The sequence below is a fragment of the Lemur catta genome, chromosome 6, assembly GCF_020740605.2.
Source record: "Lemur catta isolate mLemCat1 chromosome 6, mLemCat1.pri, whole genome shotgun sequence".
Taxonomy (NCBI): Eukaryota; Metazoa; Chordata; class Mammalia; order Primates; family Lemuridae; genus Lemur; species Lemur catta.
The window spans coordinates 94,112,008-94,127,500 of NC_059133.1; the positions used below are offsets into that span (position 1 = coordinate 94,112,008).

The 15,493-nt window shown below is 44.3% G+C and overlaps 1 protein-coding gene across 1 annotated transcript in view; it reads left to right on the forward strand.

Annotated features, from left to right (window-relative positions):
• The window catches only part of ANO2 (anoctamin 2), a 329,714-nt gene that overhangs the window by 270,223 nt on the left and 43,998 nt on the right, over positions 1 to 15,493 (forward strand). The window contains exons 17-19 of the mRNA XM_045554545.1: positions 2,136 to 2,247; positions 4,531 to 4,588; positions 4,747 to 4,847. Coding sequence (XP_045410501.1) covers positions 2,136 to 2,247; positions 4,531 to 4,588; positions 4,747 to 4,847 — 271 coding nt within the window. The remainder of the gene's footprint in view (positions 1 to 2,135; positions 2,248 to 4,530; positions 4,589 to 4,746; positions 4,848 to 15,493) is intronic.

Genomic DNA, 15,493 nt, shown 5'->3' on the forward strand with positions numbered 1-15,493 from the left:
GCCCGTACACAGGACAGGCTGGAAGTGCCAGGGAGTGGGCCCTGACCATGACCTTCAGCCAACAAGGGGCTCCTGCTCGCTGCCCGCTCAGTGTGCTGACTCTGAGGTGTGCGTCACACGGTCCCTGAGGAGGACCCAGCGGGATGGAGCCCCGGATGACTGCAGCACTAACCTGTTCGTGAGCACATTTGTCTTGGGTCCCCCCCCTTCTCTGTGTCACCATCCCAGATCCTCTCCAAGCCTCCTGGGGGCCCCTCCTAAGTAAACTACTTACTCCTAAATCCTTGACTTAGGGGGATCCAAATAGACAGACACAGGCAATCAGCGATAGCTACTATGCCTACATGATGAGTGTGTCGCGCACCGTCTGGGGAATGGTCATGCTTGAAGGTGCAGACCCGGGGAGGTGGGGGGTGGTGGGAGGGGATGGAGGCATAACTACATGGTGAGTGCCAGGCGCACTGTCTGGGGAATGGTCACACTTGAAGCTCTGACTCAGGGGGATGGGCGGGACATGGGCAATGTATATAACCTGAACTTTTGTACCCCCATAATAAGCTGAAATAAAAAAAAAGGGTCTGGGCGTAAGTAATTAATTCAGGAAGATATATAATACTACGGAAGAAAACAGAAAAGGATTGCTGCCAGCTAAAGTGTCTGGGAAAGCTTCGGAAAGGAGATTTGATTTGGAGAAGGATGCAAAGGATTTTCACTTGAGATGGGCCAGGGAAGTGTATTCAGGGGAGAGAACAGGATTTTGTGTCCGTTTCTTCAGTGATCCTACAAAAGCTGTATGTATATACATCAGGTGGGCTCACACACCGGTCTCATCTGGACACAGAGCTCCACGGCTGGCCCGGCCGTGGCATCGTGCTCCTATGCTCAGCACACTCTCACACTGCGCTTCTCGGTCCACGTGATGCAGGGGTGGCGCTTTCCTTCTGCCCCTGAAGAGTGCGGTTCCATGCTATGAGCCTAATATGTGTGTCCCCCAAAATTCCCATGTTGAAATTCTAACCCACAAGGTGGTGTTTAATAGGGGGTGGGGCCTTTGAGGTGATTAGGTCACGAGGGCAGAGCCTTCACAAGTGGGATTGTAAAAGAGACCCGAGAGAGATGCCTCAGCCCTTCCACCATGGGAGGACACAGTGAGAAGGTGCCATCCAGGAACCAGAAAGCAGCCCTCACCACACACTGAACTTACCTTGACCTTGGACCCCTAAGCCTCCAGAATTGTGATAAGTGAATTTCTGGTTTTATAGGCTGCTCAGTTTGTGGTGTTTTATTATAGCACCCAAATGGACTAAGAACGCCCTGCAACCCCTTACCTTGGTTATCAAGCCATTTTTCATGGTCTGTGAGTCCCTTCCAGCCTCCTGCACAGTTGTCCCCTGGTGCTCCCCCTGTGGCTCGCGTCTTGAAGGCACCTGTGAGGCTCCTGCTCAGAGTTTCTCAGGGTCCTTCTAAGAACGTCAACTGACTCTTCTGCTTGGACCCAGTAGGACACACTGGGACCGTGACCTGTGAGTCTGGGACATTAGGCTCAGGCTGTGCTTGTTTCCCTGACCTTATCTGATGGGCCTTCATCATTTGAGTGAGTGGACGGGAGATGTCTAAGCTCCCCAGAGGATGGGCGTATGCGTGCCCTCCTGCTGAACACGAAGGGAGGGAGAAAGAGCAACAATGCCATGGTGCCCTCTTAATTCCAGTTCAGTGGCTAACAAGCCTTTTTATTTAGGGATCTTTGTTCAAGCAAACTCTTATGGAAGTGGCAATTATTTAGGTGGAAGTTGCATCCCCCTTGATGAAGTAAGGGTGGTGGTCAAAGCTCTGCCTTCTCAGGCCCCTTTTTTCGGAGCACAGTGTGGAACCATCACTTGAGTGGACAAGAAGAGGGAGGTGGAAGGAGAAAGGTGGTAATCCCACGGACCCTTTGCCTTCTATAGCCTCATGTTACCTGGCAAACCACCTGGGGCTTCCCAGATGAATTCAGTTCTAATGTGCCAGAGAGATTGAGTCTCTTGGTTTCTACTGTGAAAGAGTCAAATGAGAGAAAATGGCTCATGTCAAGGTCAAAACTCTGGAGAGGTAAGAAATCTCACCTCCCTCTTATCAACTTTGCTCTTCTCTTGCAGAGGTTCCAAAAACAGAACAGAGTTTTGAAGAGCGCTTGATACTCAAAGCTTTCTTGCTAAAGTTTGTCAATGCCTACTCCCCCATCTTCTATGTGGCCTTTTTCAAGGGGAGGTGAGTATAATGGTGTCACCCATGGAAAGGCAATTTGTCACTAAGACTGGGTCCTCCACTGTCAGGACAAGTAGGGTCAGCCTGTTCCCATTGTCACTCACACCCCCAGTCCCATTCTCCACCCCCGTTTCCACCTGGCTGCTCACGAAGCAGGAATGTTAGCCCTAAATAACTTTGAATTAGCATCTTCAGATCCTGATAACCAGGGAAACTTTATAAGGGTTTGGTTCTGGGCCCTAAAGGGAGAATCTTAGGAGAATTGGTGTCTCACAACTTTGAGGATGAGGCAGAAGAGAATTTCATGTCTAGCCAGTGGCTCTGGGGTCTTGCAATGCAGTTCTGATGCTAACTGCCAGGAGATAATAGGTTAAGGGCACAGTTCTCCACAAGACTGTCCTCACTTCAAACACCAGTCACATACTCTGGGGTTCCCATTCCCAGTGGGAAATGGACCCACTGGCTATAAATTCTGGGATTTCTACTACCCCATCAGGTTTGATAATTCACTAGAATAACTCACAGAACGCTGAAATGTGCTATACTTACAACTGAAGTTTTATAATAATAAAGGGGTATAAATCCAAACTAGCAAATAGAAACAGCACATAGGCGAAGGTTTTAGGGGGAAGGGTCGTAATCATGAAGCTTCCATGTCCTCAGGATGTGTCACCCTCTTGGCACATTGATGTGTATCACCAACCAGGGAGCATACTCACACATCAGTGTCCAGAGTTTTTACTGGAGTTCCATTACTTAGGCATGATCGATTAGATCATTTGCTTTAGGACTGGACTCAATTTCTAGTGCCCTGAGGTCAAGCTGCAATTACATGGCTCAGAACCCAAGCAAAGTGGTTGATCTTTCTGGCATGACCTACCCCCACCTTGAGTAATCTCATTAGCATAAACTTAGGTATAGTCCTAGGGCCCGCCCTGGATAACAAAGACACTCCTATCACTCTGGACATTCCAAGGATTTAGAGGCTCCACTCAAGAACCATGAACCAAGGCTAATAAAAGTCTTCGTTATACAATAGTTCTGGATGTAAAAATCACTTTGATAAATTGTTTTTTGTGGTCAGGCCAGTTGGCCACCTACAAGATTTCCCAATGGACATCAACCAATGATATCAGGAAAGCTTCCCTAGAACTAAAAGCTCATTAGGCAGGCATTGATAGTGAGAACTGTCCTCATCCACATTGGGTAATTTCTTATGGGGTATTTTTGACCCAAGTACAACCCCCTCTGAATGCTTCTGCCCTTGGCTGTGAATTATAGTAGCAGGGAGCCTGCCCATATTGATGAATGTCTACTTCATTGGCACTGTCTATCTAGACTTGCTAGCAATAACAAACTACATACATGTGATAGTCTAGGCAAAACAGGAGGGCAGGTCCTGACCCGTAGCTGAACTGTGGAATGTTGGAAGACATAGTCTTAGCAACAGCACACTACGTGCACAGTAAGTGCTGTAATAAGAGGTATAAGGAAGTATTGGGGGAACGATTAGGAACAGAGACAGCAAGAAGACCTCAGAGAAGGAAAGGTTAATGCTGAGGCGTAAGTGGCCGTGTAGGGTTTCAACAGGTATGGAGGAGATCCCGTTGCCTGTAAGCAGGATTCTTCAGATTGTCTGGCGCCATGCTTGGCTTTTACCGCTCTGCTTTCTCCTCCTGCTTGGTCTTATTATCCCCCAATAAAATAGACTCTACTTGGATGAGGAATGAGGCAGGCATCTTCCATTCCTTTGAATATTTTCAGTAAAAAGTCAGGATTTTTCCTTTTTAGATCCCAGGAATCTCTACTTGTAACTTGAGTCCATCTCATCCTTCCTTTCCTGGGAATCAGAAGCCCTCACTAAGGAGCTGCAAGCAGGACCCAGTTCTTCACACGAGTTGAGGGAAGAAGGTGCACAGACAGTACACTTAGAGATAACCTAGACTTCACTGTGCTTAAGTCAGAAGTTATCACACACATGTGTGCACGCGCACACACACACACACACACACACATGCGCAAAGCCCCACACCAGGCCCGGCCTCAGCCCCTGCCCAGCTCACCCCAATCCCCTGGAATCTGACTGGCTTAAGAAGTGAACCAGGGTGGTATAAGAGATTGCTAGCCCATAACAGGGTGTGAGCTCCCCTTCCTGAGTGAGCCAGCACTCGCTGGCCAGTGCTTTCGAGGAGGACATTCATGCTGGCTGTTCCCCCCAGAAGACGAGTCCTCAAGCAGCCCTGCATGTTCCATCCCCCTAACTCTTCCCACACTGTCTGATTTCAGGTTTGTGGGCAGGCCCGGAAGCTATGTCTATGTGTTCGATGGTTACCGCATGGAAGAGGCAAGTACAGCCACTGGGGTTCCATGCCTGGCTAGTGGTTTGTAGGTGCACCCCCAGCCCCACTCTCACCCCCATCGCATCATGGCTTCACGCATGCTCTCGCTTCTCTGAGCACCACTCGGTCTAACGGGTCCTTTTTCATCTTCTCTTGCCCACAGTGTGCTCCAGGGGGCTGCCTCATGGAGCTCTGCATCCAGCTCAGCATCATCATGTTGGGGAAGCAGTTGATCCAGAACAACATCTTTGAGATTGGAGTCCCGTGAGTAACGAGCTTTTCTCACCTCTCCTCTCACTGCCAGGGGCTCGCCCAGAAGTGCCAGACTTGCAGCAGGATTTCCATAGCCTCACCTCTTCTTTGATAGCTCGGTCATTTACTCCTCTGTCCATTTTCCAATAGCTTTTTCCATGGGGCAACCCTCCAGGCCCCACTAGCCTTGTTTACTAGTGTGGTTTGGGATATCTGGGACTAAGAATGATTTACTCTTTGCTTGAATACACATAACCCATAAATGACAGAACACTTTGGACCCCAAAGTGCATAATATTTTTAATGCTATTTGTCCTCCCAGTGAATGAATAAAAGAAACTTTCAGTATGGTGGATAGATGAATATGAAGGTTTAAACATCATGGAATTATTTAGGAAGATCTCTGAGAAGAAAATGTGGAATATATAATCGTAGGAGGGGCAAGAGGAATAGTTGGTGAAACAGAGAATGGGTTGCTTCCCTGTAGATTCTCTCCCCTCCCCCAGGGCTTTATGCACATTTCATGGAGGACTCCTTCACTCAGGCTTTGCGTTGAGATAGTCATGAAATAAACACTGACTCACAGGTACTAGACCTAGAAGAAAAGAGGATGGAATAAGCTAAAATCAACTTATGGCTCAAAGAAAAATGTAACCTTATTCTTTCCTTTCTATTGCTTCGTGGTTTTAAAAAAGACTCACTTTCAGCTAATGCCTTCAGCCAGTCCAGCAGCAGAGAGCTGGGGACAACAGAGGTGCTCAGGGGTAACTCGGATAGGCTTCGTCAGTTCTCTGTAGCAGGATGAAATGGACAATTTGTTCCAGGCCCGGGGGTCTTTGTAGACCACTTTAAAGATTGGCCATCCTGGGATATAATCATCAGACAGTCCTCATAAGGTTAGTCGAAGATGCTGTGACACACTTTCTGAGATATTTACTAGGCACATTACATTAATGGTTCTGAGAAGTCCTCCAATAAGACACTCATTTAACCTCTTTCTTTCCAACTGTATTTCTTCATGTTTGCCCAGGGTTCTTAGTTGCCGCCATTGGAATTTACTCTGGCTAGTTTAAGCAGTAAAGGAATTTATTTAAGAATTAAGTGGCTGACAGAATAGTATTCTTTAAGGGCTAGAGAGCCAGGCTCCAAGCTACATAACCAGGAATAACACTGTCTACACCACAGGAGGGCTTGCAGGGAATACCATGGCCTTTACCTTGTGGTTCATATGGCCACGGCATTCAAAGAAAAGTATGTATGAAATGGCCCTTGTCTGCTCTGAGCTTGGATTTTTAGTTTGAGAGACAAAATAGACTGCATGTAACTGGGTGCTCTCTAATGTGATAAAAACTATCAGAATTCAGAATAGGTAAAGGTCAGGAGTCTGGAGGCAGTCAAAGAAGGCTTCAGAAGCAGAGGGGTTTCTTTTAGGGCGTGTCTGTCTCTTGAAAGAAGACTGTCACCAGCATATGTTATAAGATGGTCTGCCATTGTTTTCTTTAAAGAAACAATTTCCCTTAGTTTTTTTTTTTTTTTCCTACACAAAACAGACTGACTCTGGTCTTACCACAAACACCTCAAGACCCAGGTGGTGCCATAGATGGTGACGCTAAGTCTCAATGAGATGGCAGTTCCCTGACCAGGGTTTTGGGGCATGCCAGGGACATGGCAAGGGCAAGAGCCCAGAATCCCTCTAACTCTATTTGGGGATTGTGGAGTCCTAGGTTCCTTGGGCTGAATGCAACCATTAGAGGACTATATGGTCCAACCCCCTTTTCTGTGTAAAATTATACCAGAGCCACCACTTCCAGGGGCGCTGGAACGTCTAAAAGGTCCCCAGAGAAAGCTATTCTTTGGTTTTCCTCAGAAATACATTTATAGAGCTAAAGTTATGACGGGAAAATGTAATTTGCTTGGAAAGAAAACCCTGTTTACTGAGGGCCCTGCTTCAAGGAATGAGATTCTCAACTCTCTGCCGTAGCGCTGTGCTCCCCATGCTCAGAGGGGCCTCGCCACACACCCCCCTGTAGGCAGAACACAGAGGGGTTCTGCACATGTGCTGGCACAACCTCAGGGGGCCCTTGGGTGGGTGCTTTTCTTGGAGGAGGACTGGCGGGAGCATGGGTGTCTGGGTGCCTCACCCCACCTTCCTGCCTAAACCAGCTCCAGTCATCCGTCAGAAAATGAGTGACCCCGAGAATGTTAACCCTCAAAAGCTATGCCCGGTTCACTGCTTCCACACTGCAAGTCACTCACTGATGGTCAGGCAGACCTGGGGAAGCTGATGGTTCTTGTTCTGCAGGAGCTTACCATCACAGAGAGACAACATTTATTATGGACAAACATCCGGAGAATGTACAGATGGTGCCAAAGCCACATCTGGCCCCTTTGAAGCCATAAGGCCAGGCCCTCCACAACTGCTACAAAGGAAAGTCTTCATCCCCTTCAAACATCTGGGGAAGACACCTGCCCTTCCAGTACATTATTATTCTGCTGGGAATATAATTGTTTACAACTTGTGGGCACGAGATGCCCATATTTTTATCCCTGGACATCTGCTCTACCACTTTGCCCATTCTATCTGGACCCAGAAGCCTTTTATAGAGTGTAAGAGAAGCAAAAACCCAGGCATATGTTTGGGCAGCATATTGGCACATTCCCCACCCATCAACTTCATCCACTGCATAACAGATGAAAATAACACATGGTTGTTTGCTTTGAAGGCTAAATTTTCTTGTTTACGATTGATGTGCATTTAATACCGTGTATGGTTAAAACTGTGCCACACTTTAATCAATGGCGATTGCAGAGTAACTCACAGACCTGTGGGCAAGCCACTTCTCTAAGTCTCATCGTCCTCATCGCTTGAGGACCTGATGGCATTAAAATCATCTCTAAGGTGCCTTTCAGCTCTGACATCCCATGACCCTGTCCTCTAGTGAATAAAGCTGGTCACTGCCAATTCCAAATATAAGTCACTTCTGTTTCAAAAGATGTTTCCTCGTTCCAGTTTCTATTCTGCTAAAGGACACAGACAACATAATTATGTAGCTGAATTCAGGGATGTAGAGCAAAACTTCTACCAAATCCTACCATCTTCTATCTCCAAAATTCCATTTTGAGTTTGGCCGCATGAAATCACTATGATTATGATTACTGAATCTTCTGCTCCCTCCTCAGAGCCCACTCTCAATAAATTAGACCGCTTCAAAAAGAGTTCAAGCACTTGGCAGTAGCCTTATGTATGATATAGACGAGAAACACAAAATAAGAAAAACAAGTCTTTCACAGTCAAAGGGAAAATGACAGTTGAGTCTTACAGTGAGGAAGGAGTCACATAAATTACAAAAATTAGACCCAGTGGTCTTTAACATATCCCTGTAGGGCAGGGAGTTGATGGCCCAACAGACCTGTGTTCACATCTAAACTTTACGATATACTCACTGTGTGACCTGGAAAGATTTCTGTCCAACGTGGAAAAAACAGTTAAAAAAAAAACCAAAAACAAAAAAACACCCAGCTTGGATAAATGCTGAGCTACCTAGAAAATAGAAAATACGGACATCTAAGAAAGGAACAACCATTCCTGGGGATTCCGGGCAGCCAGAGTTTTTCCATGTGGCATTGGCTTCTGTGTTGACGGGCGAGGCTCTGTGAGGTTGCCGTCCCAGGGAGTGACACGGACAGTCCAGCCCAGGAACGGTGTTTTTCTCTTCTGGTCCTGGCTCAATGGCTTTTGGTTCATAGCACAGCTCCTATATACCTTACAGCCTATAAAAAAATTGTTTGCCCAAGGAGATAAGTATTAATCTTAAAGGTTATATTTGATTTTTCAAAACAGAAGCAAGTCTGGAAAGTTAGGTAGGTGGTCGTGCTGGATAAGAATATTTGGGGTAAAATATATGATAACAATATATGATAACAACGCATCATCTTCAGTTCATCCTCTCCCTCTGAAAGCAATGTTCCAAGATTCTTCTAAAGAAAAACTGTAAATGTTTAAGACGGTCTAATTGACCTTTATTCGCAGGCCAGGTAGTCAGATGTGATTGGTCTCTCTCCCGAAGGGTACAGCACTCTCATGAGATTCTCTGTGTGTGCGCACAAACATGTCTGCCTGCGTGTGTATGTGTATTGAAGAAAATAACACAACACAATTTTGACAGCCTTGAATGGGCTTCTTGAATAAGAAATTGTTTCCCGATTTTCAGTCATGCCAGAACCAACTTTGAAATTTCCCCCTCATATCTGCCCAAACAGCTCTTTGCATGTTAGTTTCCTCTGAACTAGTTCACTTTTTCACTTAAATCCTTAATACTTCTGAAATTGGAAAATTAACACCACCAGTTACAATACTTAGCAAATGATAGTGAAAAGAAATACAACAAAAACGAAACGTTATTAAACAATCAATGGCATTGTATCCTATCCCAGGCTCTTAGCCTAAGGTCTGCATTCTCTCTGTTTAAAAGGAAGACCTGCAGGCCTGGGGTTGTCAAAGGCACACCAGTGGGGGCTGGGGTTTTCTCCTTGACTGTAACCAGGGGACTAAATGAGAGCAGAAAAGGAAATAACTCTTTCCCCAGGTGCACTAATGAGCTGCAAGGCAGGGCGTCCCAGGCACTGCTGCCTCTGCCTCTGCAGGCGCCCCGGTGGGGCCCCTGTGAAAGCCCCGCTCTGTCCACGCACCTTCCACAGGCAGCAGAGCCTCCCGTCTTTGCTCCCCAGCGACCCTGGAGATGGAAAACAAAATGCTGCACACGGAGGCAGCAAAACTGGGGGTATTCGCACTTGAGAGGCAGCTCTGTGACTAAGGACGTGACAATAGATAAAACTTGGTTGCGTGATGTGGCCTTGGACACTCCCCACCCACACCCCACGCTCTTGGGGATTGACACAGTTGTGACAGATGCTTTCCAGAGAGGAGCCGAACGGTTTTAAACATTGCAGGCCGCAGAGTAATGCTCATAAGGCATGTCCTTCTGAGACAACTTCAGGCATGACATGCAGTATGGCAGAATCTGATCTCGTGCTATTTATTATCTGCATCTATTGATGGGAATTTCCCTCATCCCCCCTCACGCCCAGCCTTTCCCACATGTGTTTGTGCAAAGTAGACTTTGGACCCAACTGTGTAGTGCTCCTGAACGTGCCACACCACAACGCAAATCCTCACTTTGATTCTATCTCAAATTTAGCTCCAATGTACAGTGAAGAACAATTGGAAATGGGCCTCCTCTTGTTCAGAGAGATGGATTTCTTTTTTCTTTGAAAGGGTGATTACCACCTTTCTCATGTGCCAGATTGTCTCCAGGGCATGCTTTGGGATGGACAGAGAAGACAGCAGACAGACAGAGACATCCGTGCCAAAATCCCTCTCCATTCCTATCCTTACTAAAAGCACCAGATCACATCCCAAAATAGCTGTTAAATATACCCCTGGACACAGCTAGTAAGATTTCATAAACTTTCTGCTTTCTTTTGGTAAATGTGATAAATATTACATTTCAAGATGTAAAACAGTCTCTCTGCAAAGCCATCACAGGTGGTCTGCGTTCTCCTCAAATACAGTGGGATCTGGCCACGAAGCAAAGGTTTAAGGAACAAATTCGAACCTTGTCAGGTGTCAGGAAAAGGAATACACGGCTCAGAGGTTGATGTGTTCCTCATCTTTGGCCTGTTTAGGGCTAGGTCTGCCTTCTTTAATGAGGCTAAAGGTCTGTAGGGAACTGCCTGGGGCCCAGGTTCCTGCTGCAGGGAGGCCCCAGGTGTGACAGACAGTCACCACGGTCGTGGGGTGAGCCCATGAGGCACAGGCCTAGGAAAAGCTCTTAGCCTTCCGGAGAGTTTCTAAGACTTGACATTAAAAAGGGATGGAAAAATAGCAAATGAAAAAAACAAGGGGGTAACATCAAAGGAGTTATTTTAACGAGTGAGTGCATCACACGGTCGGAATCATAGTCTGAGATTTTCCAAAGGCCCATCTGTATGTTATACAACTTGCAGGGTTCCTGTTAAATTCCGCTCTGGAGGAACTTTCTTTATTAATCTTTTTAATAGTCACTGAGATATCCAGGGGGAAAGTTCTGGGAATGATGAGTTCATAGGAACTATTTGTGGGTTTTTCCCCCTTACCTTTGTGGACCCACTCTCACTTGACCGGTCCTTGACCACAAAGTCAAGGTCCCGCTTCTGCCCTTGCCTTCTTTGCCACACAGTCTCGCAGTTGCCCCTTCCTTGTCCTTTGAAGGCCCTTCTCGCTCTATCCCATCTCTTAACTGTTGATTCGCCTGCCGCTCTGCTCTATCCACAGTTGATGTCCATGGCTGGGGCTTCAGCTGCCCCCCCAGCCCAGGCCTGTTTGCGGAGCTCTGGCCACATACACACAACTGCCTGCTAGACACCTCTGCTTGGTTGTCTCATGGTTCTTCCATGTCAACATGCCCAGAACAACCTCTCCTCCTCTCCCCCTTCTCCTCTTCCTCCTCCTTACTGTCATCAAAACTCCTCTTTTGTTGTGTTCCCTATCTTAGCAAAGTGCACCAGTACCAAAGACCTTTGGAATCATCCTTGATTCCTTATTCTCCTTCCCCTTCCATGGACAAGCCAACACCATCTTCTTAATTCTACCTCCTAAGCATGTCTCCAATATATCTACTTCTCTTCATACATCCTGTAACCCTAGACTCTGCTACCGTGATCTCACCTGAACCACTGCATAATACGGTGTGTGAGGCCTTCAGTGCCACGAGCTTACATGACCTTCCAGGTCTTATCCTTCGTCACTTTCTGTCTTGTACTCTAGGCACCAGGCATTTTGGACTCCGCTTTCTATGAGCGATTCTTACATTTGCCTTTGGATGTCGCATAAACAATTCCCTCTGTCTAGAATAACCCTTTCACTCCTCATACCACTCTCCGTCTTTCTCACTCTTCTTCTCTCATCTTTCGTTATTTAATCCTGGTTTACACACCTCTTCCTCAGGGATAACTTCCATGTCTTAGCCAGGTTATGATTCTGTATTTTATGTTCTCATCATCACTTAAACTTCTGCCTTCATAGTACTCATCACATTATTGGTAACACTCACTTAAATGTCCCCTTTTCCAACTAGAATACCTCATCAAACACATCAGATGTCTTATTAGTCATATTTATTTTTTTCTTAGAGACCATCTCCTAGGAACCTTCCATTTTCCTGTTCAAATCAGAACCATTTGTTCACTAAAATTTCCATAGAGCTGTCAATCTGAGTTAGCCCCAGCACCTTCTTCTGATGGAGTCTGTTTTCTGGATTCTGTTTGTTTTCTTCCTTGCTTTATATCCTTGGTTGGTGAAATTTTCATCCTTGAGGAACTTTGTAAGAAGGGATGCATAGAATGTTAACTTTTTTTGAAAAACTATGTGTTTAAAAAATGTCTTTATTCTGCCTTTGCACTTCATGTATACTTTGGCTGGGTATAGAATCCCATGCTGAAAATTATTTGCCTTCTGAATGTTAAATACATTTCCCCAGAGTCTTCTAGTAGCAAGGGCTAATGTTAAAAATTGTAATATATTTTTGATTTTCAATGATTGGAAGAGGATCTATGTTTGTCCCTCTGGACCTGGAAGATTTAGAATACTTTTCATTATCCCTAGAATTCTGAAATCTCATGATGATGGGCTTTGCTGGAGGTCTTTTTTTCATCACTATGCTGAGTGGGTTCTTCCAATCAGAAAATACATGACCTTCACCTCTGGGATATTTTCTTATATTTCTTTTGTATTTTCTTCCTCCCCATTTTCTCTGTCTTCCCTTTCTGACTAAATTTTGGAGTTCCTAGATCAATTTTTTTTTCATCTTTTCTTTCCTATTGTCCATTTCTTTGTCTTTGTTCTATGTTTTTTCCTGGGAGAATTTGTTGATTTTTATCTCATATCATTTTATTGAATTTATGTCAGACCTAGAGATTCTTTGGTTCATTTTTTCTTCAGGATAAACTTCCTGCTCCTGTTGGTATTGGGAAGTGTTAGTCACTTGGGCATTGTAGGTGCAGAGACAATAGGGTCTGTTGTTCCTTAAGTACAACTTTGACCAACCACTAACCCCTGTTAGGATGTCTGGTGCCTCCAACTCCTGAGCCTGTCTGAGATTTTGCAGCATGAGTTGGCTTGCTTTTCTCTGCTACCTTCCACAGTGGACAATTGCTATTCAGCTGTCACAGCTTTGTTAACTCCTTCATACACTGTCCGTCTTCCAAGATATTCATTATCCTGCCTCACACACTACCGTATTCATGACTATTTTTATTAACCTTTGGGTTTATACATTTTGTTACTCAGTCACTGTTATTTTAGTGACATTTCAGGAGTGGATAGTGATGTATGCTTGTGTTCAATTTTTCGTGTATAATCGAAGCAACTAATTGTTCTTTACTTTAAGATTTGCCCAAGTTTTCTGATTTCTGTAGCTGGAGGAAAAGTATCCATTTGATTTCTCGGTCTAGACCTCTCCATCCTCCCTTATTTCCTTCCTTCTGTTCTTTTCTGTCTTTTGTCTTTTGTTTTTTTTCCCTTCATCCTTTCCTTCTGTGCTGACTCACAGGCAGGGTCTCAACCGATACACACTATTTGGCTTCAGAATCTTTAGGCTCCATCTAATTTTTCTCTATTTCTTATTAGCATAGTTTTTTTTTTATTATTTTGGCACAAGTTTTATTTGTTACAAGCGGGCAATAACACCTGGGTATTTGAAGGATCCCTTTACACTATTAGTTCTGCAGATATTGAACTATCCATTAGTTCTGCAGAAATCACATATTGAACTATCCATTAAAATAGAAAAGTCATAGTTGTTCAGACCCCAGCAAAGCTAATTGACCCACCAGGATAGAACAGGGGGTTCTAAACATACCTTTGGTGTAACTGTTGGACAAAATCATTTATTATATAATCATTAGTTTTGTATGTCCTTAACGACTTCTTTTTTTATTTTGTTTTGTTTTGTTAATTTTCAGAATATTATGGGGGTACAAATATTGGTTGCATATATTGCCTTTCAACTGCCCAAGCCAGAGCTGTAAGCATGTCTGTCCCCCAGACAGTGCACTCTACACCCATTAGTTGTGAATTTACCCATTCCCTACAGCCCCCTCCCACTTGCCCAGTACCCAGTGAATATTACTTCCGTGTTTGCAGCTAAGTGCTGATCATATAGTACTGATTTGATGGTGAGTACATGTGGTGCTTGTTTTTCCATTCTTATGATACTTCACTTCGAAGAATGGGCTCTAGCTCCATCCAGGATAATACAAGAGGTGCTAGTTCACCATTGTTTTTGCGGCTGAGTAGTACTCCATGGTATACATATACCACATTTTATTAATCCACTCATGTATTGATGGGCACTTGGGTTGTTTCCACATCTTTGCAATTGTGAATTATGCTGCTATAAACACATTCAAGTGCAGATGTCTTTATTATAAAATGATTTTTTTCCTTTGGGTAGATACCCAGTAGTGGGATTGCTGGCTCAAATGGTAGTTCTATTTTTAGTTCTTTGAGATATCTCCATATTACTTTCTGTAGAGGTTGTACTAGTTTGCAGTCCCACCAGCGGTGTATGAGTATTCCTATCTCTCTGCATCCACACCAGAATTTGTTGTTTTGAGACTTTTAAACAAAGGCCATTCTTACTGGAGTTAAGTGATATCACATTGTGGTTTCGATTTGCATTTCCCTGATGATTAGAGATGTTGAGCACTTTTTCATGTTTGTTGGCCATTATTCTGTCTCCTTTTGAGAAGTTTCTGTTCATGTCCTTTGCCCACTTTTTAATGGGGTTGTTTGATTTTTTCTTGTTGATTTTCCTAAGTTCTATGTATACTCTAGTTATCAGCGCTTCATCACATGAGTAGCATGCGAATATTTTCTCTCATTCTGTAGGCTGTCTATTCACTCTAATGATACTTTCCTTGACTGTGTGGCTTTTTAATTTGATCAGGTCCCATTTATTTATTGTTGTTGCTACTGTAATTGTTTTGGGAGTCTTCTTCATAAATTCTTTGCCTATGCCAATGTCTACAAGAGTTTTCCCAACATTTTTTTCTAGAATTCTTATGGTTTCATGTCTTAGGTTAAATCTGTTATCCATCATGAGTTTATTTTTGTGAGAGGTGATAGGTGCGGATCCAGTTTCATTCTTCTGCATGTGGCTATCCGATTTTCCCAGCACCATTTATTGAATAGAGATTCTTTTCTCCAGTGTATATTTTTGTCTGCCTTGTCAAAGATCAGATGACAATATGAAGATGGTTTTACATCTGGGTTCTCAGTCCTGTTTCAATGGTCTATGTCTCTGTTCTTGCCAGCACCACACTGTTTTGGTTATTATAATCTTGTAGTATAGCTTGGAGTCTGGTAGATTGATGCCTCCAAATTTGTTCTTCTTGCTTAAGGTTGCTTTTGCTATATAGGGTCTTCTCTGGTTCCATATGAAGCTTAGAATTATTTTTTCTAGATCTGCAAAAAATGATGTTGGTATTTTGATAGGGATAGCATTGATTCTGTAGATCACTTTAGGTAGTATAGAAATTTTAAGAATATTGATTCTGCCAATCCATGAGCATGGTAGGGTTTTCCATCTGTTTACATCCTCCATAATTTCTTTTCTCAG